The 26,503-nt window shown below is 35.3% G+C and overlaps 1 protein-coding gene across 2 annotated transcripts in view; it reads left to right on the forward strand.

The window, feature by feature from the left end:
* LOC145693688 (4'-phosphopantetheine phosphatase) overlaps positions 1 to 26,503 on the forward strand; it is a 106,594-nt gene that overhangs the window by 65,597 nt on the left and 14,494 nt on the right. For both annotated transcript variants that reach the window (XM_081769943.1, XM_081769944.1), the window contains exons 9-12: positions 13,693 to 13,903; positions 17,679 to 17,831; positions 20,779 to 20,866; positions 22,340 to 22,544. In XM_081769943.1, coding sequence (XP_081626069.1) covers positions 13,693 to 13,903; positions 17,679 to 17,831; positions 20,779 to 20,866; positions 22,340 to 22,544 — 657 coding nt within the window. The remainder of the gene's footprint in view (positions 1 to 13,692; positions 13,904 to 17,678; positions 17,832 to 20,778; positions 20,867 to 22,339; positions 22,545 to 26,503) is intronic.

Here is a 26,503-nt window from a genome sequence, read left to right on the forward strand (position 1 = left end):
ACCGGCATAACCGTGGGACGTAAAACTCAAAGATTTTATTGTTTCGAAGTGAATACCATGTAAAACAACGCTGCTGTTAGTGTCTGGAGTGCCACGTTTCGAGCGACACGATCCTTAATAATAATAATAATAATAATAATAATAATAATAATAATAATAATAATAATCAGATGGAAATAAAAACAAAGGAAAATGTCAAGATTAGTAGAAAACAGGTTGCCTCTTATCCATGCTGCACGGTCATAGGCTGTCCCGGAATGACGTCATTCATAGACCCATGAAGCGTGCAAAAAATTTGTTGTCTGCTCTTTTCCCGTTTAAGAATAAGAAAGAGGGTCTCCGCGTGGGAATTTCTATACTAAATTAACGTTACATAGTAAAATACTTTTTTGTTGCTTGCGTGCAGAATCAAACTTAAGTGTCTGTAATTTACTGCATAGAATAATGAGCAAAAAAAGAATTTATAATAATTGTGTTTTACGATAATATTCTATTGATTAGAAACCTTACCTCACTGGACAAGCTTCTTGATATTTTTCTTCCGTTTGTCCTGGAAGCTTCCGTCTCTTTTGACAGAAACCTTAACACTTCTCTGTTTTGCCAAACTACTCAAAAACTTAATTCTGTCAAATGTTCTTATTCGCACAAATGTAGTCACTATTTCAGAATCCTCGTTAGCATAAAGGCTACAGAAATGTGTTCATCGGTCCACCTAATATGCTTTTGCTTATTTGTTAGCATCTTAATTTGGTTATCAGTAAACATCCCTTTCAGTTCCGATGCAAGCTTCTCATGAACCACGCGAAGAGAATTATTTTTACTTCTATACTGAAGGAGATTCTTTTCGAAATCTGAAAGTGCTGTTCTGTTAAGTGTCAATTTCCTTTCTGTTGTTTCAAGTTTACATTTTAATATTTTGTTGTACGTTTTCTCCTGTAAAAGTTGATGTTTTAATTCATCTATTTGTTTTTGGAGAAAAATAGAGAAATCATGTACTGTAATTCCTTCAGTAGTAACCATAGATGCATGTAGAGAGTCTTATTTCTTCCGTGGACTGCATTGAAGTTATAACAACTTTTCTGTTGTCTCTTATCGCTTCTCTTTTAGCGCGGTCTTCAGATTGTTTTTCTTTATATGCATTTTTAAGTACCCCCAAATTAACTTAAGGTACGGCGTCTTGTTTACCTTCATGGCGGGAGGCAGCTCTATTTTTTTTTTCTTTTTTTTTTAAGTAGTAGGTCTTTTGAAGTCACTGGAAACAAAATGTTCGTTACACACTTTACACGAATCTGGATTCCACTTGTCATCACGCCTACAACGTTGAACACACTGCCTTCGTAGTTCTTCATCTTCGGGGAATTTAAAGTATTTGACATTTTTTTTTAAAGATAATCATTTTTCGTTTTCACTAAATTGTTATTGCATACCGCGACAGTACACCTTGTGCCCGGCATATTAACGTTTACAAATTTTTGCAAGTACTGTAGAATGCAACTAATTAAAAGCTAAAAATTTTCACATCACCAAAAATATATAAAAAATCACTTTATATTCGATATACGAAATTCCAAACGCGAATATAACAGATGCATTCCTGGAAAAACTATAATAATAATAATAATAAATAGAATATAGTATAACTGAAAACACTAACTGGAAAAATGAAATAATCAAGAAACTGGCCACAGTTTTTTACTAACACGAACACCTGAAAAAATCTGCTAGCTTACGATATAGAATCAAATACAGTTTCCTTTCGAACACCCAAAAAGATTTGCAAAACACGTAACTTGTTACACAAGCTTATCAAACAATTAACATTCTTTCGCACCCACTCGAGTGTCTTCAAAGCGTTGGGTCTGCGGGTGACGTATTACGATCTTCACCGACTCCTTCCGAACGAAAACCGAAGTATTTCGAGGCATCTTAAAACTTCAATACGTCCCTTGTCCTCTTAAGATTTATCGTCAGTTTCTTTTTATCGTTTCCCAGGATCTCTACGTATGTATATAACGAAAAATTTCTAGGGTGAGGTACCAAGGAAGAATAAGATGAGAGAGAAATCATAATAATTGGTGCCGGAACCCGGGAATTTTGCTGATATACATGTGTAGTGACGCGTAACTCTGGGTAGTGATAAGAGAAAATTGTAATATATTTGTGTGCGTGTTTTTGCAAACAACGTAATTATGCAGAAGTAAAGAGAAACGAGTTCCTGCTCAAACGAACCTAATCTCGCCAAATGAGTGCTTGATGCCTGTGACGCCTGCTTGATTTGACAAGCAGAGCTTAAAACAAAGAAAGTAACGCGTGATTTAAAATAGGCAGTGGCAATACAGAAATACACTTGCAATACGTGTGATGGCGTTTGATAGCTGGAGTCTTCTCTCGTCACATGCGAGAAATACTTGTGAACAAAGCCGTACAAATAACATGACAGCCAGTCTTCTAGGTAACACTGTGATTGGTTGATCTCAATTCAGAAAAATTAACGCAAACACAGAGACAAAGAAAAACGAACTGAACAAATAATATTGAACACTTTTTTTCTTTCTTTTCCTTTAGAAAATGAAATAAAATTATTGAATATCATAAAATAATAAGCCAATCTCAAACTAGTCACATGACTATATTTTGGGTTGAATTCTCACGTTTTTATTAATATATATTTATGTTCATTCAATAAAAGACATTGAAAACAGATCCCCGCATACATTTTTTTTTTGCCACCTCATTCGTAGGCCCCTTGATCCCACTCATCTGCAGACCCTTCGCGAGTTGCGGAAAGATTTTACGTGCAAAAGTTACCTTACTCACCGACCTAGCTCTGACTCAGCGGTAAGGTTTATTCCACAGTTGCTTGACAGGATTCAGGTCTAAGGCTTCGAATGGCCGATCCAGTTGATAGTCATTATTCTGTACACACCAATCTGCCTAGCAGCCATTCGAACACAGTTCCTGACATTATAGTCTTGAACCGGTTTAATTCATTTTTGAGTGTTGAGAACAGTTCATTATTCAGAATATACTAGAACTCTGTTGACATTGTACTATGAATAACAGCCCATGGCCAGGTGCAGTTCCATCTGGTAATTCCATTATTGCTGTATGTCGTAGTTGGCACGATTAACTTTGGCAGCAGCCATTCTCATGAGAAAAACCTTACCGACACACGTCGGACAGTTCAAATATTAGAATTACCAACTTCTGTCTGTTAGCTGTGGTGACATGTGGCGTATGTGCAAGAGGTACTGAAATAAATAGACTTGGACTTTGATACATAATGTTCCAACAGCAGTTAAAACTCCTGCAATTCTTTATGGATAATAAATTGGCAGGGTGACGCAGCATCTCTCATGTGAACAGTTAAAACAAGTCCTACATCTGCCCTACAATACGAAGACGGGCGTTATCGTGTAACACGGTAACACCTATTGTTAGCATTCCAGGTTGTTCGGGTTTGATGGTCTTCCGAAGATGGGTCCATATAGCACAGTAGCGTGTGGCATTGATGAACTCTCCTGTTGGCTTGAAATCGAGTAATAATTGTCCTCTACAGTCGAAAAACACGGACACCATGACTTTGCCAGCTGACATCTAGGACAGATTTTTGGGACGTAGCGACGATGGGTGCTTCCACTGCATACTGGCGGATTTGGATCTCAGTTCAAAGTGATGCACCATGATTCATCCTCTACCACAATCCACAAAAGAAAGTTATCTTCTTCTGTGTGGTAATGTATCAAATGTTGGAGAGACGCGCCCATGCGATCTTGTTTTTGTGTCTTAAGCTTCCACCACAGTACGGTTGTGATCTATGACAACAAGCACCTGGCTGAGACGGGGAAGACCTCTTGTTGTCTGACCTGTGCGAAACATTCGTCCCCAATCCATGACGGTTGTTTTTGATGCACATGCATCTCCATAGACGGCCTGCATCTGACACAACACCTCCTTCTGTACTTAAAAATTGTGTGACTGCTCTCTGATCCTCTTTAACGAATTTGGGATGGTAAATGCCATGGTTCAAACCTTATTCCTGCGAAGACAGGAAATGTAATAATGATAATTATTACACTAAGGCCACAAGTATACATATTACTACAATAATACATTTCTGTTAGCTGTTCCTTCCACGGATGCCGAGCGGGTTTCATTTGATCACCTTTAATATTTTGATAATTAGTGTACTTTAAAGTGCCTATTAATACTCGTGTTTCGCCGAGGCGCATTTCGAGCTGCTGCTTTCATGTTATTGAGCATACTGAATAAGCGCCATAAAGTTAACTAATTAGGAGAGATGTTTTCGAATCGTAACAGTGTAGAAAAAGAAATTTAAAGAAAAAAAAATGTCGAACTTCACTGAAAGATACTAATCAATATTTGCTTTGTGGAATTGAAAAAGAGGGAACATTAGTTTCACATTAATAACAAACTTCAAGTTCTGAATCTCGTAAGCACCCAACTCCATAATGAAATAATGGAAATTCCCCCTCATATATATATATATATATATATATATATATATATATATATATATATATATATATATATATATATATTTACTAATTTTTTTTTATAATTAATCCTTTTAGTACTTGTATAAATTTAAAATATAAACATTAACATTTTGATTTCTTCCTTATAAGCGCATCTAAGAATACATAGATTATCTGTAGCTATCATATTTGTTCAAAAATATATACAACTTTAATTGAGCATATTAAGAACGGAGAAACAAATATCCGTTTATCTAGACTAAATAAAAAGTGAACTCGAAAATTTGCATCTGTAAGAAGCTAGCCAGCTTATGCTGAAAACCCTTCCCAGGTTGATGCAAAAATTATTTTTAAATCTGATGACGCATAATTGATTTAAAATCTACGAAAACTCCGTAGAATACTTCTATATTCTAAAAATCAATATTACTGTATGTATGTGTGTATATAGTTTTAAATACTTCAAGTTATATAATTCTAAATTCGGTAACATTTTCGAGTTATTACCAAATTATAGATTCAGATTCTGTAATTGTAAATATTTTGCATTCGCATCGTCTGTTAATAAGTAACAAATTAAATATATATTAATATTAGTCCTGAATAGAGAACAAGAAAAATAATTAAAAATGAATAAAGAGTTGATATTTAACACCATAATTTTTGGCGATTTATTGGCATCTGTTGCGAAAAATAAAGTAACGTCATACCAATATTTATTAGGTTTGGTGACACCTAAACATTTGTTTTCAATTTAAATTAACGCTAACCATCGACATGAGCACGAATCCTGAAACCGCTCTCGTAATATTTTGACATGCTGCAAGAACATAATTAAACAATATTAAATTTTCAACAGATTTAACACTTTTTTTTTTTTCTGGAATGGCCCGAATATTGCATAAAATGAGCAGTGAATTGTTTCAGATAAAACAAGAAAACACATATCAGTCCATTGGGGAAATATGAACGATACTCTTGCTTCCTTGTCCCAGGTGCTTTATATTTAATTCAATAAAAGCTTTAATTGAAGGAATAGTAAGTTAACGGGAGTCCACCATGTGTTTTGTATTATTGAAAAAATGAAATGAAACCTTTCAGTGTTACATCCCATGGTTATGCTGGTTAGGCTAAAGGAGACGGTGAAGTTGAGAAATGGTGGAATGAAGAAAGTGGGATGAAACGGGAGAGCCCCAAGAAAACCCACACACACGGTGTTAGCACACTACAAAGCTCACTTGGCACGAGCTGGAATCGAACCAAGGACCTCATGCACCAAAGGTGAACGCTCTACCACTGAGCCACCGCAGCCCAATATTTGCAATTAATTGGTCTTCTGCTTAAGAGAGTTTTCTGTGCCAAATGTGATACGAATGATTAAAAGAGTAAATATATGTAATATGGTGAACCAAGTGAGGAAAGGGTTGGCTGTGAAGTTTAAGACAGCCGTTTTAAGAGAATTAGCGTCCAGAAAACACTCTTTTATTTTTTCCTTCGGTTTTAACCCACTAGTTTCTACGCATTCTTTCTGTTAGTTCAACATACTTTACAGGCTGTTACATATCACAGCATATAGTCGTATGTAGCACTCGTTTTTTTTTTTTTTTTTTTTTTTTTTTTCAGTTCACCGTAGTATACTAGAAATATTTGTAGCAGGACATTGGAAATACTGGAAATATACTGAAAATATCCAATTCAACTCCGGTAAACACCATGAGTCAAAACCGAAAAGAAAATATTGGCCTATTTTTGCACGAAATTAATATTGTATAGATTTGAATTCAAATACTTTGATGAATTTAGTAATTTTCTTTGTATAGCTTGTCTAAGAACATGTCACTAATACTGGAGTAATAATGCACATATGGAGATACTTAGCTGTTAAGTAATCCGTTGAAATCAGTGCTTCTCGGATTGATACTATTTCTGAGGCTTTTCGTATAAAGACCTTTGAACCAGTTAAACTAAATAAGTATAAATACGTTACGGCATGCAAAGAATACATATTTAGGACACTATTAAATCTTTTGTTTTCGTTCTAAAATTTCACTATTCCATGACGTTTAATTTCCGTAACTTTTTCTAATCTGTTACCTACATTATAGTGTTTTAAAAAGATCAGTCAGGAATTTTTTAGTTATTACAAAAGATAAATCTATTACAGTAGTTCATTCCTTGCAATTTTGCTAAGGAGCTTCAACACTAAATAATACAAGAAATTTTCCAGCACCGATCTATAGATTTATTGTCTGTAATATCGAAAATATTCTGACCCATTTCTTCTAAGTTTTCTGATGAAGGTAACGGACTTTTTATTTTTTAAAGCCAAGGAAATTTTAAGCAGCGAGTACTTTTGTCTCTCTAGCCTTCATGGTCATACATCGAACATACAGTATGTGGGTTTTCAGTCATCTAGAAGACAGTGTCGATGTCCCGTGAATTAACATACAAGCAGTAGAAAATTTCTCAAAAACGCATCCAACTCCTGTTTGATTCGGTGACATAACGTGTAAAGGCTCTGATTGCAATACTTGGAGACTTCATGCTACGTATTTGTCAACGTTAGAAGTGTTCAGGTCTGAAACTGCAATTTTTTCTATGTAATTATGTAACAAATTTGTGATATAAATTTTATTCCATTCACACTAGTCTTTCGTGGTGTTGTAGTTTTTATAAACAAGAGTAAAAAAATCTTTTTATTCTTCTTCTTTGATCAACGGATTCGTTTTTATTTTCTTCTGTGGCAATTTAACGTTTCTGTGTAGTGAAAACTTGAAAATTTTAGGAATCAAGAATTTCTCGTTGTATCATGTGTATTGGTCAAGATCTCGTTAGAAAGTGTCCAGAAGAAGAAAAAAACAGTTACGTATGTATGCAGCATTTTTCAAAAAGAACTTCGGGGTCGCTGCAAATTTAAAATTAGTAATCATTACGATTTGTTATATTAAACCTTAATGGATAGGCAGAAGGTAGGTTTTAATTTCAAGAGGCTCTCAAAGTGGGAGTTTGGAGGAGAATGGGTAAATTGGCTGGATCGAAAAGGAAACCCATGAGGAAGGGTTAATTTTCGCGAAGGAAATAATAATACTGAATGTGATTAAAGAGAGAAAGAAAAACTTGTTTGGTATTGTGTGAAAAGTAACTTGGTAGAAGGAAAAAGAGGGAGGGGGCGAAAAAGACTACAGTTACTCGGTGCTGCTATAAAGAATAATTGTCACATAAAGACGTAAGAACCTGACACACTAAAAATAATACAAAATTTACCATTTTTCTTTGCTTGTTTATTCATAAGTGAAAGGAGATAGTGAAATGCAACTTACCACAATCATAGATAATGTTATTCTAACAGAAAATACGAACTTGAAGAATTTTCAGTGTTGCCAGAATAACAATTCCCCAAAATCTAAGTTAAAGCATCGACTAGAGGAACGAACTCAACTGCATTTGATTACGTTATCATGTTGTTTTGGTATCTTGTGAACTACTTTTCAAGTAACTTTATTATTTAATTTTAATAACTGTAAGTTAAAACCATTTTGTTTATTACAAACTAAATACAAGTGTTTTTTAATAGTAGTAGTTCATAGGATCCAAGACAACATGATACGTAATCAAATACAGTTAAGTTCGTTCCTCTAGTCGCTGCCTTAACTTAGATTTTGGGGATTTCTTATTCTGGCAACACTGTAATTTCTATGGATGGCAGTGCTGAAAATTCTTCAGGTTCATATTTGCTTTTGTAGAATAACATTATCTACGATTGTGGTAAGTTGCGTTTTATTGTCTCCTTTCACTTATGAAAAAGGAGCAAAAAAAAAAAAAGTAAATTTTGTATTATTTTTAATGTCAGGCTCTTAAGAGCATGTGACTTTTGATTGAAGATCATAGTATACGGAAGCGTGCCAGTTTGTACTAACTGACTTTTCAGAGATGATGGAATACCTGTGATGATGATGGTGATTACACTGTAGAAGAAATATATCGTGCATCAAAGATCAGAAATGGATATAAATATTATTGTGGTCTCTTTACTTTCTGTTTCCATTATTTTCTAGTTTTTTTCCTTAACCTATCAAGTATTATTTTTTAAAAAATATTTCCTCCTCTTTTTCCCATTTTGATTTGTAGTTTTCTTTCTGCTTTACCTCCTTGGTAATATTTTCTAAAATTTTTAGTGCTATCTAAAATATATGGAGTATCAACTTGATAATGATAAATATAATCAGATGCTAAAAATGTTGTTCCTCGTGTAGCTTAAAATGAGTGCTTTTGAAGGTAGTTGTAAGCTACGATCGAAATTTATTTTCTATGAATATATTATTCATATTGGTATGGCGTTGGAGCGGCTCAGGCCCACAAAAAAGGTTGATGCGTCAAGTGGTTTAGTGGTGGTTTTCCTGACAATATTTTGCTTTAATGATGGTGTTCTTCGAGGTTATATTACCTTTTATAAAATTTACAAAGTTCTTGTTGCATTTACTGAATCGAAAAGAAAAATCTGCTGGCCTTATGAATCGAATCTGTGCCTCTCACTTCTCTCACGTGTTTAGCGAATATCTTAGTAAGATAACAACGATACACTGATTTTTTTTTCTGTCTTTCTTTTTTATTTCCCCAGACTTGTTCTCGCTGTCTGTTTTATATATTATAATTTGAGAACCAACTGTGCGAGATCAGAAAAAAAGTTAAATTTCCAGAGAATTGAAAATTTTGAAATAGTTTATGTTGTACTTTTATTTCTAATAGCTCTGGCGTTGTGTGAATTCAATAAAGTGGTCGAATTGGAAAGATGGTCTTACTTTGAGGCACATGGAATTTATATGATTACAACAATAATGATACTATCTATCCTATAGAGCTCCTTCGTGGCTAAGCGGTTAGCGTACACGCCTTGGACGTGGGAGACCCGGGTTCGATTCCCGGCGGGAGCTCATTCTACGTTAATCAGTAGGTCCGCGTCTCAGATAGCCTCGCTGCTGAACGGGACGTTAAACTCAAAAGCAATCAATCAACTATCTATCCCATAGAAATATGAACGGATAATTTAAGAATATAAATGGGTAATTGGAATAAGAATCTCACTTTTTGACTTTTGATTGTGTACGGAAAGCCCAGTCTAGTCCCCTTTTTCAATCGTTATAGAACCCAAAGAGTACGAAGTGTGACAATTGAATTTCGGGGATGTGTGTGGTGCGTAGCGCTGTGTTGGTGAAACACACAGTTATTCACATTAATGCATGTTTTGACTTGTTCGAACTTATGCTGTCTAGTTGACTTGGTCGCCAGGGAATAGTGGAGAAAACAATACGTGTGTGTGGGTTGCGTTGTTGGATAGGAATAGGTCACAGAAATTTGGAGCCCTGCGTACGATGTGCCAAGTGTTCGCGAGAAATGCATTCCGAAACTTGACCGATCACCTTATAACCATTCTTAGCATCAGGTGACTTGGCTGTTTCCAAAATTAAAACCTACCGTAAAAGAACTCGAATTTTATGGTATTCTGGCGATAAAGCACCCAATGACATAGATACTGCACAAATTTCCCGAAAAAAGTACCAGGAATGTTTCTAACAGTGTCAGTCGTGTAGCAAAGTGTCTTGGTTCACAAGGGGATTACTTTTGAAAGTGCCAGTGGTCGCTAGCGGCTAGACAAGCAAACGTTTCCATTTACAGCCGATTCAGGAAAACAAATTGTCACATCCCGTATAGATTACGTTTCCATTACTGCAAAGTATAATATTAATTTTGGTATAGTACAGTTATTAGCAAAAAATGAATATTCAGTCCGCACATGTTCCAACAACTTTGAAACGAATAAACATGCTCGAGTGCACTTTTGTATAGCCCTTAACCACTCTGGTGGAGTCTGACAGACTTCAGCTGTTTCTTTCACTAATATTGAATTTTGTTGTCTTTTAATATCCAACGCTGAGTAATTTCCTTGATCTTTATTTTTGTTTTGGCATTTTTAAGGAAGTTGTAATCTCACATACACACTCCAACACATATTTGTAAAGTTGCATGTATGTACTTAAAAATATACATATATAATTTCATCCCTGTTTGAAGATGGGCTAGCCGCAGAAGATAACGCCTTCTCTAGGGCCAGTGGCATCTGTTGTGTCGTTTTGAGAGTTTATGTATAAAACACCAAATTTGTAACTGCAAAAGCTATATATATATGTGTGTGTAACGTTTAGATTCTGTTGGGATATATCAAACCCCAAGTAACTCATATTGCAGAAAGTCAGATCACTTGTTTTTGTTTCTATTAATACGATGATAGTTCACATCAAATCATGAGTATAGACAAGAAATCAGCACTTTCTATTAGCTACTTTTAAATTTAGAGAACATATGACAACTGGTAAGACCCCACTAGAGTAGGAAAGGGTTAACATGAAGAGAATATACAGTACCGGTCAAAAGTTTTCGACTGCGCTGAATTTGAGTCAGTATCTAGTGTGGACCGATGGTTTTAGCCCGAGAGATACTCATGTCTAAAGTAGAAAATTTGGCGATAGTTGGATCGAGACCTGAAAGATACTGCAAACAGTATGTCTAAATATAGTTCTTAAAATGAACAGGAAAAAAAAAGATAATTTTTAATAAATATTGCATAGTTTAAAGAAAAATGTGGAAGGTGAGACAAGATATGTTTTGTTTGGAGTGACAGAACTTTGAAAGAAAATAAAGTTTTACACGTTTCTTAGTTCGTTATACTTTGCTGATGTGATAACGTTTAAAAAAAACAAAAATTCCATATTTTAAAAAGTGTTTACGGTAACATCGTATCAGTGATGAAAATTTTCCGGAAAATTTTGAAACGGAAAATTTTCCGGAAAATTTTCTGGAAAATTTTCCCGGAAAATTTTCCGATTCATAAAAGCATACTCCACTTATTCCTACATCGTTGTTTAGTCGAGATGTGAGGTGGAAAATTTTCTTCTATATTTTTCCGGAAAATTTTCCGTTCTTAACAATTATCAGTGATTAAGTAACAATTCGTCAGTATTCATAAAATTGATTGAATTCATATATAGAAACGTTAAAAAGTGAAAGATCGTTTAAAGAATCTGAAAATTTTCATGGCTCAGACAATTTTCAGTACGATGTAAGAACTAGTGGAACAATTTTCCATGAATCGAAAAAATTGTTTTCCTGTACAATGAAAATTTTCCGGAAAATTTTCCGATTCATAAAAACATATTCCACTTATTCCTGCATCGTTGTCTAGTTAAGATGTGAGGTGGAAATTTTTCTTCTATATTTTTCCGGAAAATTTTCCGTTAACAAATATCAGTGGTTAAGTAACAATTCGTCAGTATTCGTAAAATTGATTGAATTCATATATAGAAACGTTAAAGAGTGGAAGATCGTTTAAAGGATCTGAAAATTTTCATGGCTCAGACTATTTTCAGTACGATGTAGGAACTAGTGGAACAATTTTTCATGAATCGAAAAATTGTCTGTTCTGTACAATGAAAATTTTCCGGAAAATTTTCCGATTCATAAAAACCATACTACACTTATTCCTATATCGTTGTCTAGTTAAGATGTGAGGTGGAAATTTTTCTTCTATATTTTTCCGGAAAATTTTCCGTTCTTAACAAATATCAGTGGTTAAGTAACAATTCGTCAGTATTTATAAAATTGATTGAATTCATATATAGAAATGTTAAAAAGTGAAAGATCGTTTAAAGAATCTGAAAATTTTCATGGCTTAGACAATTTTCAGTATGATGTAGGAACTAGTGGAACAATTTTTCATTAATCGAAAAGTTGTCCGTCCTGTACAGTGATGAAAATTTTCCGGAAAATTTTCCGATTCATAAAAATATATTCCACTTATTCCTACAACGTTGTTTAGTTGAGATGTGAGTTGGAAAATTTTCTGCTATATTTTTCCGGAAATTTTTCCGTTCTTAACAAATATCAGTGATTAAGTAACAATTCGTCAGTATTCATAAAATTGATTGAATTCATATATGGAAATGTTAAAAAGTGAAAGATCGTTTAAAGAATCTGAAAACTTTCATGACTTAGATAATTTTCAGTACTATGTAGGAACAAGTGGAACAATTTTTCATGAATCGAAAAATTGTCTGTCCTGTGCAGTGATTAAAATTTTCCGGAAAATATTGAAACGGAAAATTTTCCGATTCGTAAAAGAATAGTCCACTTATTCCTACATCGTTGGTGTGAGGTGAAAAAATTTCTTCTATAGAGAGAGAGAAAAACTGTGGTAAAATTTTATTTCCCAACTTAAAATACAAAATTTTCCGGTTCCCGAAAGCTAATTGGAAAATTATAATTTTTGCTGACTAACTTTCCTCTACTGAAATTCAATTTCGTAGCTCTATGACAAGTTAAATATAGTGGAAAATTTTCCACCTAACATCACTATACATAATATCCAAGTTTGTCAGGCCTATGGAAAGTGTTTTCCACTTGTTTCTACATCGTGATTAAAATTTTCCGATCTATGAAAATTCCTCTCACTTGTTTCTACAGAGCAATAAAACTTTCCGATTTAGAAAACAGTTGTTTTACTTCTTGCTTCGAAATGATGAAAACTTTCCGACTCATAAAAAAATCTTCAATTTTTCCATATAAGGCAGGAAATATTTCGATTCATGAACAATTGTTTAACTTGTTCCTACATAGTACTGAAAATTGTCTGAGCCATGAAAATTTTCAGATTCTTTAAACGATCTTTCAGTTTTTAACATTTCTATACATGAATTGAATCAATTTCATGATTGCTGAGGAATTGTTACTTAATTACTGATATTCTTTTAGAACGGAAAATTTTCCGGAAAAATATAGCGGAAAATTTTCCGCCTCACATCACTACATCGTATGCTCAATTGTTACTCGTTGGAATACTGATGACGAGCACTGTATATACGCTTCCACTGAGTAACAATTAAACACATGAGGCCGTTGTAAACACTTTTCAAAATGCAATTATATATATATATATATATATATATATATATATATATATATATATATATAATCTAATGTATCTTCCAGATCTTGGTGATCAAATATATTTTACACATGAATACCTGTAACACACGGCGACAGAGTTAGAATGAATATGATATGTATGTATAGGTACATTTGTGGTGTTTATACGTGTAAAAGCAACTTCATTAACAACTAATTGTTTATATTTATGTTTAAGATCCGGACAAGTATTCGTGGCTGGAAAACTACGCTGGAAGTTCCGGTTTGCGAAGTCCAATCCCCACTCAAGTATTGTCTGCGCAGGGAGTTCCTATAGACCAATTAGAAATCGATCGAATGGAACAGCAAGTAACATATTGTCCTCTGTTGGAAGATCCTGGCAATTACATTCCGGACACTGAAGACTTGACGCAGGACAAAGAGGCTAGGTATACTTTTTTTCTTTCTTTATGCAAAAATGTTCCTGCTCTTGCAAATAGAACGGACATTGTTGTACAGTAGTTGTAACAATCCGGTTTCACAACTATAGCTTTTTATAAGTGATTAAAAAAAAAAAAAAGGCGGAGAATTTAAACTGGCAATACTGTTTTCGGTGACAGCTGATATTACAGTTCTCAGTTGTTTTGAGGTTAGTTTGATTCGGCAATTCATCATGAATAGACTCAACGTTTGCAAATTGTGCAAATTTATTTTGAAAACCATATTTCAGTTCGACAAACTTATCGGGCGTTACGTGCATTTTACAGTCCAACAGAGCGATTAATTCGAGAAACTATGGATCATTTTCGCAATACGTCGAAACACCATTACATCCAGAAAAGGTCACCGTTTAGTGCGCTCTATGGGCCGGTAGAATCATTGTTCCGTATATCTTCAAAACTGATGCTGGTCAGAATGGTGAGCGGTACAGATATATGATTATTAACTTTTTCATGCCTCAATTGAATTGAACTATAGAAGACATTAATGTTGCAGACATGTGGTTTCAGCAGGACGGCGCCACAATTTATTTACTAAAAGAAAGATTTGACGAACGATTAATTTCACGAAATGGACCTGTTAACTGGCCACCTTGTTCGTGCGATTGGCCACCATTAGATTATTTTCTCTGGGGATATGTAAAATTGCATGTCTACACCGAGAAACCAGAAACAATTGAGCACTTGGAAACCAACATTCGACGCGTTATTGCCGAAATACAGACTGATTTACTGCGAAGAATGTATGAAAATTGGACCTCCAGATTACACCATGTACGCGCTAGCCGCGGTAGCCACATGCCCGAACTCATACTCAAACATTAATGCCGTAAAATGATCTATCAAATCAAGCCAATTTCATGGATATTAAAAACATTTTTCTATGTTTTATTTCAACATAAAGTTCTCCGCCTTTGAAGAAAACCCTTTACTGGGGATGAAAAGAAACTCATTGCATAGATGGATATTACGTAAGCCATGTATACGGAAAAATAATAATAATAATAGTAATGCATTGTCGTGAAAATACGCCATTTCTTCATTCAATGACAATCGTTAAAAATGTCAAAGTTTTTTTGCGAAGTAAGTGCAATAAAACCTCTGAGTAAGGGACACCAGTAGGACGTGATTATTTGTTAGTAAATGAGAGGGTGTCTGTTACAGAGAAGTCATACCTCAATTCGTGTGGTAATTGTATGCAATATACAGTAAATAGAAGTATGTTAGTTATAAATGTAAATAAAGGTAATATGAGAACATTGTAGTCAGTAATAGAACGGTTGCCATCTCTTGCTTTTATGTGTACTAGGAACAAAGTGCACCAAGAGCAAGAGATAGGGCAGTGCTACTCATACAAATGAAAGTTTATGTGCTCACAACACTGTTTTCGTGTAGATTTACGGAAAATATAATACGTTGTTTATTACTTGGTATAAATGTCATATACAGGGTGATTCAGGAGGAATAACACATAATTCGTGAAGTGATTCTACGTGTGAAAATAAACCGAAAAAGTCCTATGAACATGTGTCCGATTTTCGATCGTTACGAAACTGTAGCGGATTGGAGACTACACACATCCATGAATGACTATGAAGCAGGGTTGGCAAAAACCATGGTTTTTATTGAAAAAAAAAAACTTTTTTGGTTTAAACTTTTGTTTTTGTTTGTTTGTTAAACAAGTTTTTTTTTGGGAGGGGGAGGGTTTAAATAATTTGCTCTATGCATTTCTATCATATGAACAGAAATAAGTTTGTTTCAATTTGGTGTTATTATGCAACAACCGGGTTATACTGGAAGGGGTCACATAAGCTTAAAGCGGAGTCCAAACCGTTTCTCGACTTTCATCCGAAACAAATTGTCCTCCATTTGAACTTGAAACCGGGACTAATTGGCCACAAATGTGATACGTCTGCCAACTCACTCACGAAGGACTCCTGATACGTTATACTGATCTTTACATACTTTTAATATAATTGTCAAATTATCAAGAGTCATTTGAGAAGGACAAAAAGTTGCACAAGTGAAACCATTATACAGAATTACATATGGACAATTTCAAAATATTGCAGAGTACAGAAGGAGTAATTAAGTCCAAGTTAGTTTACTACGACTTTTATTAGTCCAAATTTTAAAAAAACGAGGACTTAATTTGCATATCAGTAAGAAAAGTGAGTAAAGATAAGAATTATTTGAGTCCACTTTGGCTCTGACCCATTTATACATAAATAGATACCAAAGATACTTCTGATTTCAGTAAATGCCTCTCATGGGGTTTGTATGACTCCCCCCCCCCCAAAAAAAAATAAGTACGGTATTTCGATATATTTTATCAATAGTAAACATTATTAAAGCGAAACAATATTTGGAATTTTTCTTTGATTGCAATTGCATAACAATAATAAACTAAAAAAAAATCACAAAAGGAACATTCATAAACTTATAAAAAAAAGTTGTTTTTGTAGTATAATCTCTTTGAGTAACGAATGGGGAATTTAGGTCTGAATATAATACGAATAATATGCGGGAGTGACACGCGATAACCCACAAGATTTTAGGAACACTTACACTTTTACGAACAGTTTTCAGTTTTCGTTTTTTGGTTTAAACCATTTTTTTTTTTTTAAACCAGTTGGTTTAAATCAGCCAACCCTGCTATGACAATACAATACAAAGACAAGTGTGAGTAATACTTACCGAAATGCTGTGTAGGCACTGTAGTGGACAGAACAATGATGGGACAGATGCCTGATCCATCCTACAAGAGGTATGGGAGTTCTCCAACAGATGGCAATACTGTGACGTCGCACCGAGGCAACAGCTGCAAGCGTACCCAGTGTGCAATCGTGGGTTGGATCAGTATAATCAGTCGTGTGGTCGTGTGCGTGTCGTACTAGTGTTTTGCACCGATTCACTATACCAGATAAGTGTCCCAGTATCTGAATAACGCATTTCCTCAACGGTGTTTTGGGCTGTGGCGGACCCATTAACTGGCCTCCCAGATCACCCAACCTAACCCCATTAGACTTCTGTTTATGGGGCTGGTTAAAGGGGAATGTGTACGCTACGAAGGTGGATACACGTGAAGAACTTGTCGCTCGCATGCATTAAAGCCCGCCGAGATGATGATCGATGTGCAACACAACACACCCTCCAACGCGTTGACAAGTATATTGAGACCGGTAGGGGACATTTTGGACACCTCTTGTAGGACGGATCTGTTCACCACAGCGCCTACACAGCATTTTGATAAGTAATATTCACATTTGTCTTCAACCCGCTCCAGTTCCGTAACGATCGAAAATCAGACACTTGTTCATAGGATTTTTTTCGGTTTATTTTCACATGTAGAATCACCTCACAAATTATATGACATTCCTTCTGAATCACCCTGTATACTGAGTAAAGCTTTTGTCATACCAAAAATTAAAACCAATGCAAATTCATACTGTCGGTTATTAGATATTTATGGCATGATTTAAAAGGGTGTTCAAATAACGCCCTCAAATGGTTACCACAAGGAAGTTATTTTAACACCCTTTACTGTGTAGAAACGGATAATTGTTTGAACCGGTAAGATAACTGTATAGCTGCTGTCTAATCAAGTTTTATTTCTATATGTTTACATATACTATTTCACACAAACAAATTAAAAGTCTCATTTCCATGTTGGCAACTCTTATATTTCAAAGTTGATATAACTCCAAAATGCTTTTATTCTTAGAGATTATTGGCTGCAGTGTTTCAAGGAGTCTGTGGATAAGTTTTCCACTCGAGCTATTCGAAGTCAACCGAATAGTCCAACAGCAAAAGATCGAGCGAACAAGTTTAAGGAAAAGTATTTAACAAGACTGGAATATTTGCAAGAACAGCCGTTGTAAGTATTTTGTACTTTAAGATCAACGCAATAATTGTAAGAATGCAAAAAGTTGTGTCGTCTTCAGTTGCGGGAGATCCTGGGAGTATACTAAGTATAGGATTCAGATTCCACTTTAAAGTGTAAATTCACGCTCTGTATTTCGTCGGTGTTATATAAAGAAATTAAAAATCTAAACAAAGAAACGAAAATTAAGTTTGCTGTACAAAGGTTTAGAGGCTACCGATGCGTCTTCGTTGGCAGTTAGTAATGTAGTAATGCATCAGTGTTTTTTGTTGAAACCAAGTCTTTTAGTAACACGCTGTCTGTAAAAAGTGTTTTCATCTGAACACTTGTTTTGAATCTTACACCAAAGTATTTCTGTATCCATACTATGGAGCTTCTTTACTGAGGAAGCTTGGGTGGGAGGCACGGTGGCTTAGTGGTATAGCGCTTACCTCTGGTGCGTGGGGTACCTGGTTCGATCCCCAGAAAGTAAGTTTGCGGTGGATATCAACGTGCCCATGGGTTTTCTCGGGGTGCTCCCGTTTCCTTCCTCTTTATCATTCAATCAGTTTTTCCATCATCATTCACTTGCTTTATTTATCGTCTCCTTTAGCCTAAAGGGCATATTTGTGAGACGTTAAACTTAAAGATATCATTTCATTTTTGTCTTTTTTTAAGACCGGGTACCTCTTATTGGAGTTTGATATCTCTTAATTCAAATACATTGATTGAGGTTTAATGGCAGACGTTAGCATCGAGACTATCTGTCACTGCCACGATCAACACGACTGCTCAAACACGGACTGTCGTAAATGAAATTTAAAAATGAATATATTAAAATGTAAGAAACAAAATACTGCTACAAAATACAAATAAAAACCTAAAAGAAGAGATAAAGGAATAAATATGTGAGAGTATTTAGGGATAACAATAACCATAAATAGTAAATGTATAACAATAATAAACAGTAAAAAAAAAAAAAAAAAAAAACAATAAAAATTCAGAGTACAAGATAAAAGTGCAGCAACAATAAATACAAGACCAAAAGACTTATCATAATTACTGCTGATGGCAAAAGAAACAAACGCAATAACCAAGCTCGGGAATCGAACTTGGAATCCGTCCAGCACAAGTGCATTAACAACTTCGCTAATAGCAGCCTGAACACATATACAAAGCTATCCGCACACAAATGCTGTTTCGATTGCAAATTGTGACGTGGTTCAAACAAAACGAAGGTTTGTTCCAACTTCAACATAAATAACTGCAATAAACCACAATATTAGGAGTTATATTAAAAACAATAACTTCAGCAATTTAACTTAGTAAGTAATATAATATGAAACGTAATATGGACGGACTATGTACATAATAAGCCCCGAGGAAATCATTGAATCAAATGCATCTGCAGTTCAGTTAATTATATTTGACATGTTAAAACAACAGTTCTACATACATACTTTGCTAATGTAGGTTCACAAAGAATTACAAGAAAAACAATATTCACTACTGAAAAAAAATGGATATTATGCCATGCAGGTCTGAGTCTCAAGCAGCCATCTTACGCAATGGCCTAGCGTTCCTCCCGCTTCTCTCACGATCCCCGCCCACAAGTCTAGAATCCAAACGTAAAAAGCAATCTCGAAACCTTCGTTTCATACAAATATTTATTCTTTTCGTCTACAAATGTACTCTCATTGGCTGGAGCATTATCGTGACGTCTATAAGAGTATGTTATCGCAGTAGTACCCACGGATGAAGTTCAAACGTAAATAAACAGTCTATTGAAACGTAAAATGAAAGAAAATGCAGAAATGGAAACTAAATGCACTTCTTTAAGTGCATTGCACAAAACAAAATGAATGTTCTAAAAATTGGTTCATAATAAAGATAACTACGGACTAAAAAACTCAGAGAACGTGAGCAAAGTTACAAGCATGTATAAAAGAAAGGACACGCTGAACAGTATCAATATCATTGCTCAATGCACGGTCAAGTGTAAGCGACAGTCCGTGACGTTCTCTGAGATGTGAGTATTCAGGACATTTTGACAAGAATGTGCTCAGTACTCAGTGGGACAACACATTCCTCACAATACGGGCGATTCAAATCAAGCATTAAATAATTATGCATCATATGAGAGTGCCCCATACGTAAACGCGTCAGAAGCACTTCATCTCGACGACTCGAACGACAGGATGTCTACCACTCACCAAAGATTGGCTTGTCTGCGTGAAGTTTATTTTCATGTACCTGGTTCCAATCTACTTGCCAATGAGACGCATCAAAGTGTGAATTAATTCAAATAGACCCTTAATTACTTCACCATATTAGGTTGGTACTTCTCTAGCGATATTCTCTAAGTCTATGTATTAAGAAAACACACCCTATGTGTACTGTCTTTTCGAAATTTTTTCTGGTTGTAGGAAATGTACCGTCTTACGCACATTCCTCAAAGCACCGATCGTAAGTTGATTACGTGCACGTAACTTCCATAATATTGAATATCTGAATAGCATAATTTGTTGCAATATACTGACTATGCGTTTTGGAAAGAGCCCAATTAGGAAAGAAGAGGAATTTATAGCTGACTACTGAATATTTATCCTTTTCTTGCCTGATAACACTGCTGCTTCTTCCACTGCTCTGTCTAACATGGAAGTAACTGGAAAGAAAGAATCAAAAATCTTTGTATAAGAATATGTTATACCGAAATCTTATGTAAATAGTGAAAACAAATCATAAAATTTAAAGAAATTTCACTTTCGTAAAAGTCAGTTTTAAAAAAGATGAAAATAGAACAGGATATGGCAATTGGTTATTAGTGCAGAAAAGAAAGAAATATTGCTAGCATGGCACGTTGATAGTATTTAATCTGAGCAAAGACATTTTGTGATTTACCTCTGTTGTTATTATAGTATACTTGTGTTTTTATAGTTAGTGTTGTGGTGTTTTGTTTCAGTGCTTTCGGAAATCTGACCGTACGGAGTCTGCTGGATACCATTGAACATTGCCTGAAAGAGTTCGATTTTCCTGATCCGTATCTCATGGTAAGTCTCTTGTGATCTGTTAGCTCTCTTTTCTCGTCGGGTCTCTTGTCCTTTCCACTCTATGCTGTGTGGCATGAGGGTATGGCATGGGATGTACTCTTCGCTACTTCTTTAGTCATCTAACACATAAAATTTATTTTATGTGAATCACAAGACTAATGTATGTATGTAGTGTAGAGTTTGGAAAAAAAAAAGCGAAGGAATAGAAAACTATTAAAATAGAGAATGTTTTGGAATGATCATTTCGCAACATTTTGTTCAAGAATTTGTTTCGTTTTCATGACGAATCTTAAATAGCATCTATAAATATTAAGAGAGATTCAGAAAAATATAAATTGCTTTCTGTCGAGAGGAGAAAAAAACTATTCTTAAGCTTGCATTCTAGAAATATAGATCAGGGTATACAGTTTCAGGGCTTTTCTGGCTTCTTTGACAATGTGTCAATGAAGAAAGGACAAGAAGACACATAGACAGAGGGGCAACAGAAGCGCTGAAACTATGTTTTAATTTTTATTTCTAGGATGCAAATGTAAGAATATATTTTTCTCTTCCCATTGTTAAATATGCTGTATGCTAATTTAGACGTTATTTATAGTTTGGGTTTGAATTCGAACTTTTGCCTTTTTCGTTCTAGTACAACACACAAGTTAAAAATGACAGGGCTTATATTAACATGGGCTCCGAACCATGACCGGGTCTTGAAACCACAGTGGCGGATCTGGCCGGGGGCCTAGGCCTCTTCAGTTTTTAAGTGACAAAAATAATTTAAGCTATTATTTATATATTTTTGAAAGTTTATATTAAACTCATGATATACCTATCATAGTCTAACTTCTGGCTGCCTCTCCCCTTCCCAGTTTTTACCTTCTAGATCCGCCACTGACAGAGACCATTATTGTATTGACCATTTCCCATCACACTATTTCGCCTCCAAGAGATCTGAATTTAGAGGACCATGACACCGGCCGCAGCATTTATAGTCTTGAATACTCGCGAGAAAAGTAATAGTTAACACATAATCCCACAAGTATAGTTCAATCACGATTTTCGCTTTATTAAATCTAGAATCAAAATTTCAGATTTTGTTATATTTAATATCTTCTTTGTGACGACATGTAAAAGAGTTGCTTTAGGTATTGTTGGTAAAACTATGTATATATTAGCAAGGAGAACTGCGGTGAGAACGGCCTGGGTTCGATCCCAGTGGGGCAGATTTATTTCTCGTCCCAGTGTAACTCAGAGGATCACCGAGCCTCTCCTAAATACGTATTTGAGGAGTAAAGGGGATCGGAGCATGCTGATTTTAACCATAATTGTAAATAATTCTAATTTAACGTTCGTTTCGCTATCAGCTAATAAGTAAATTTATGTAAAATCCAGATACGACAAAGTGGTGTATATCTTTCGAAAACATAGAAACATTTCTGTTGGTCAGTAGTAAAGTTAAATTAAATTCTTTTGTTCAATTTTCAGCAAAAGCAGCAAGAAAACGATCAGGCATTGAAATTATTGGGATCTCGTTTGCAAGTTCTCGATTCTTTAGACTGGTTCTCGAAGCAAGAGAATTTGCTGGTGTCGCTTTTAGCTGGAAATGTTTTCGATTGGGGAGCAAGAGAAGTCGCTGATCTCATGGAAAACCCTGATTTCGGATTTCAAGAGGCCAGATCCAGGTTAGAAGGTAAGCTAAAAATCTTCACAATTTGACACAGTATTTAACTTTTTGTAGTGTTCTGATATTGTACATGTCGGTGTCTTCTCAGATCATTTGTCCATGTCGGTGTCTTCTCAAATCACTTGTCCATGTCGGTGTCTTCTCAGTTCATTTGTCCATGTCGGTGTCTTCTCAGATCACTTGTCCATGTCGGTGTCTTCTCAGATCATTTGTCCATGTCGGTGTCTTCTCACAAGTAAACCTTACGTTTGGGTGAATCGAGTTGCTGACTGAGACACATATGAAAAAGTAGTACTAAATGTGGTCAGTATTTCAGTGAAGTTGTAGGTGCGAAGCTCCAGGGGTTTAGGAGATACAGCTACCAGAACATCACATGGAAGTACAGAATAGTCTTCATACAGTTGGAGGTAAAAGCTCTGTAAGTCCTCTTGTAACGACAAAAGGTGAATAACAAATATATGGGTACATATTAGGACTATGGGGAAGTCATATAGTAAGGGTATACCTGACGGCGGCCATCTTGAAATCCGCCATTTTGAATTAAGGTTAAGTTTTTAAAATAGGAATAGGGTCATGTGATACATGATTTAAGGCGCTAATTTAATCAGAAGAACAATGGTGACGTTAATTTTGATTTACGCGCAATTGGTAAAAAGTTACAGGGAAATTAAATATTGTTGCAGCATATGTATTAGTCCTTTACAACACCTTGTAAACTTTGTGTTAATGATAATAATTAAATAAAAAGCAGGTGGATAAATATTAGGTCTATGGTAAGAGTTGCCTTGATGGCGGCCATGTTCAAATCCGCCATTTTGAATCAGACAAAAGTTTTAAACAAAACGCATAACAGTGACACCTTATTAATAGCAAATTTTACCATAAATCCAACGGTATAACCATTTTTGCGTTATCATTAACGAGCACAAAATTAAATAGAAATAGATTAATGCAATAGATGACTTCGTGCTAGAAGTTAATCAGAAATACAATGGTGGCGTTACAATGTTAGTTGTTTGATGTTGTACTTGCACGCCATTTCGCTGTTTTTCTTGTATCCTGTTTACATCTATTTCTCGCTCGCTCTTGTCCTCACTGTACTATTGCTCACCTTGTCTGTGCCACGCACACACGACAACATCTCTCTTGTTTGTTGCTATGCTGTTGGGTAAGAAAGGGTAAGAATAATGGCTGTGTGTGTCAGGGAATGGTTTTATATTAATGTCTTTTGGTTTTGTCTTGTTGTTGATATTCTGCACCTGTTTAACTTGTAAGTGCTCGCGTGGGGGTCTATTTGACCCAAAGGTTTTACGCAGTTAAAATTATAATATTTGTATACGAGTTACAGATCTCTTTCTTTCAGTACCTTCCTGTTAACCTTCCTCCTTGAAACAAACAAAAGAAATTCAATATTGCTCGAGAGATTGAAGTGTGAGGACGGTTTAATTTGACTCTTGGGTCACTTTTACCCCCATGCGACCACTTACGTTACTTTTCGCATTTTCAAAGTGCGACTAGTTTAATAGGAATGTGACTGTCAACGTTTGGACATTCTTTATGAAGTGCTTCATTAGAATTAAAATTGCATATTGACTGTGAATTTTGCACGGGAAACACGATTGCATTCAAAGCATCGCCATCGTGGCTGGACAAGTTTAAAAGGCGTAATCATATTGTCAGTCATGCAATTACTCATCGCGTCACAAAGACGTGGAAGGCAAAAGAGGCGAAGTTGATGGCAGAAGCAGATGACTTCGTGGCATCAGTACACGAGCTTATGATTACTGATGACATTCCAGTTACAAATGTCTTCAATGCTGATCAAAGCCGCTTTGAGAAAGAATTACATTCGTACAAGACGTTAAGAATAAAAGGATCAGTGCAGATCAGAGCAGCAGTTGAATCTGTTAGTGCAATATCTCATTCCTATATGATAATGCCTATTGTGTCAATAGCAGGAGAAATTCTACGTCCCATGTATGTGTTGGTGGCTGAACCAAAAGGCAGTTTCCCTGCATCAAAGCCGGCCGCTCCGGCTAATATAATCTCATTTGCTGGTAAAACAGCGAACATGACAAAACAGGATCTTAAGAATTTCTATATGGAAGTCATGTGGAAAAGCATTCCACGTGGTAGAAAGACAATCTTGCTATTACTTGATTCGTGGAGTGCAAACAAAGACGACATTCTTTCGTCACACTGTATGCCCGAAGGAGTTACACTAATCAAGTGAATGATACCTAGTGGTTGTACTGCCATGATTCAGCCTCTAGATGTTCCCTTCTTTCGCCCGTACAAAGCATTTCTTCTTTTCATTTCTGATACAGCAGTAACAGAAAGTGACGTGAACATATGGCATCGCGATAGGTTCATACAACTTCAGTCGTTTACAATTTACCAGTTCAGTGCTCCTCGTTTTCGCAAAATATGATTCGATTCGCTTTCAATCAGGCTGGATATTTGAATGAAGAACCTGGATGTTGGATCGCGCCTTACGACTACTGCTTTGGCGGAATTGTTAATGACAAATGTCTCAAGTGTAACTCGATTGCCTTTGTCAGGTGTGCTAACTGTGAGTAGATCATTTTTGCAAGTCATGGAATCTTTTCTGAACTACATATTGATTGTACTAATTGAGGACTTTTCTGGAAGAAAGACCCATGTTCAATTATGACTCAATTCTACTTTGGTCATTTTTCCTTAAATTAGCAACTTGTTTATGCGATAACAAATGCTGGTTAATGATAAAACAAAAATGGTTATACCGTTGGATTTATGGTAAAATTTGCTATTAATAAGGTGTCACTGTTATGCGTTTTGTTTAAAACTTTTGTCTGATTCAAAATGGCGGATTTGAACATGGCCGCCATCAAGGCAATTCTTACCATAGACCTAATATTTATCCACCTGCTTTTTATTTAATTATTATCATTAACACAAAATTTACAAGGTGTTGTAAAGGACTAATACATATGCTGCAACAATATTTAATTTCCCTGTAACTTTTTACCAATTGCGCGTAAATCAAAATTAACGTCACCATTGTTCTTCTGATTAAATTAGCGCCTTAAATCATGTATCACATGACCCTATTCCTATTTTAAAAACTTAACCTTAATTCAAAATGGCGGATTTCAAGATGGCCGCCGTCAGGTATACCCTTACTATATGACTTCCCCATAGTCCTAATATGTACCCATATATTTGTTATTCACCTTTTGTCGTTACAAGAGGTCTTACAGAGCTTTTACCTCCAACTGTATGAAGACTATTCTGTACTTCCATGTGATGTTCTGGTAGCTGTATCTCCTAAACCCCTGGAGCTTCGCACCTACAACTTCACTGAAATACTGACCACATTTAGTACTACTTTTTCATATGTGTCTCAGTCAGCAACTCGATTCACCCAAACGTAAGGTTTACTTGTCAGGTCATTTGTACCTGTCGGTTAATTCTCAGATCATTTGTCTTTCTTAGGGTGTTTAAGAAGGTTGCTGGTTTATTGAAGTAACTACGAATATTCAAACACAAATTGAGTGAGGTCAAAATTATGAGAAAAATATCACTAGGAGAAGAAAATGTGTTAAGAGTCATAATATATTACTGAGTTCCCATTGACCTTAAAATTCAGCTTTTTCATAAAAGGTCCTGCAAAAGTCAGGGAATTTTACGTATGATTTTTTTTTCAGAATTCATTTCTCTTTTTGCCTTACCCGGCTATTTGGTAGGGAGTATTTTATAAAATAAATTACTTTATTTTGCAAAACTTCTACCCACACATATACATTATATACATGTACATGCTTAGTAGATGAGGAACCCCTTGGTGGGAAAAAATAGTTGTTTTTTTTTTTTTAAGATTATATATAGACCTGAAAATTTGTAAATCGTGATTTGGATAACCTGGTAACGCCAAGTAACTTGTGCTCGCCAAATAAGCGAGAACCCTGTATTAGGAGAAAACA

The sequence above is a fragment of the Thermobia domestica genome, chromosome 8 (assembly GCF_964235325.1).
Source record: "Thermobia domestica chromosome 8, izTheDome1.hap1.1, whole genome shotgun sequence".
In the NCBI taxonomy this organism is placed as follows: domain Eukaryota; kingdom Metazoa; phylum Arthropoda; class Insecta; order Zygentoma; family Lepismatidae; genus Thermobia; species Thermobia domestica.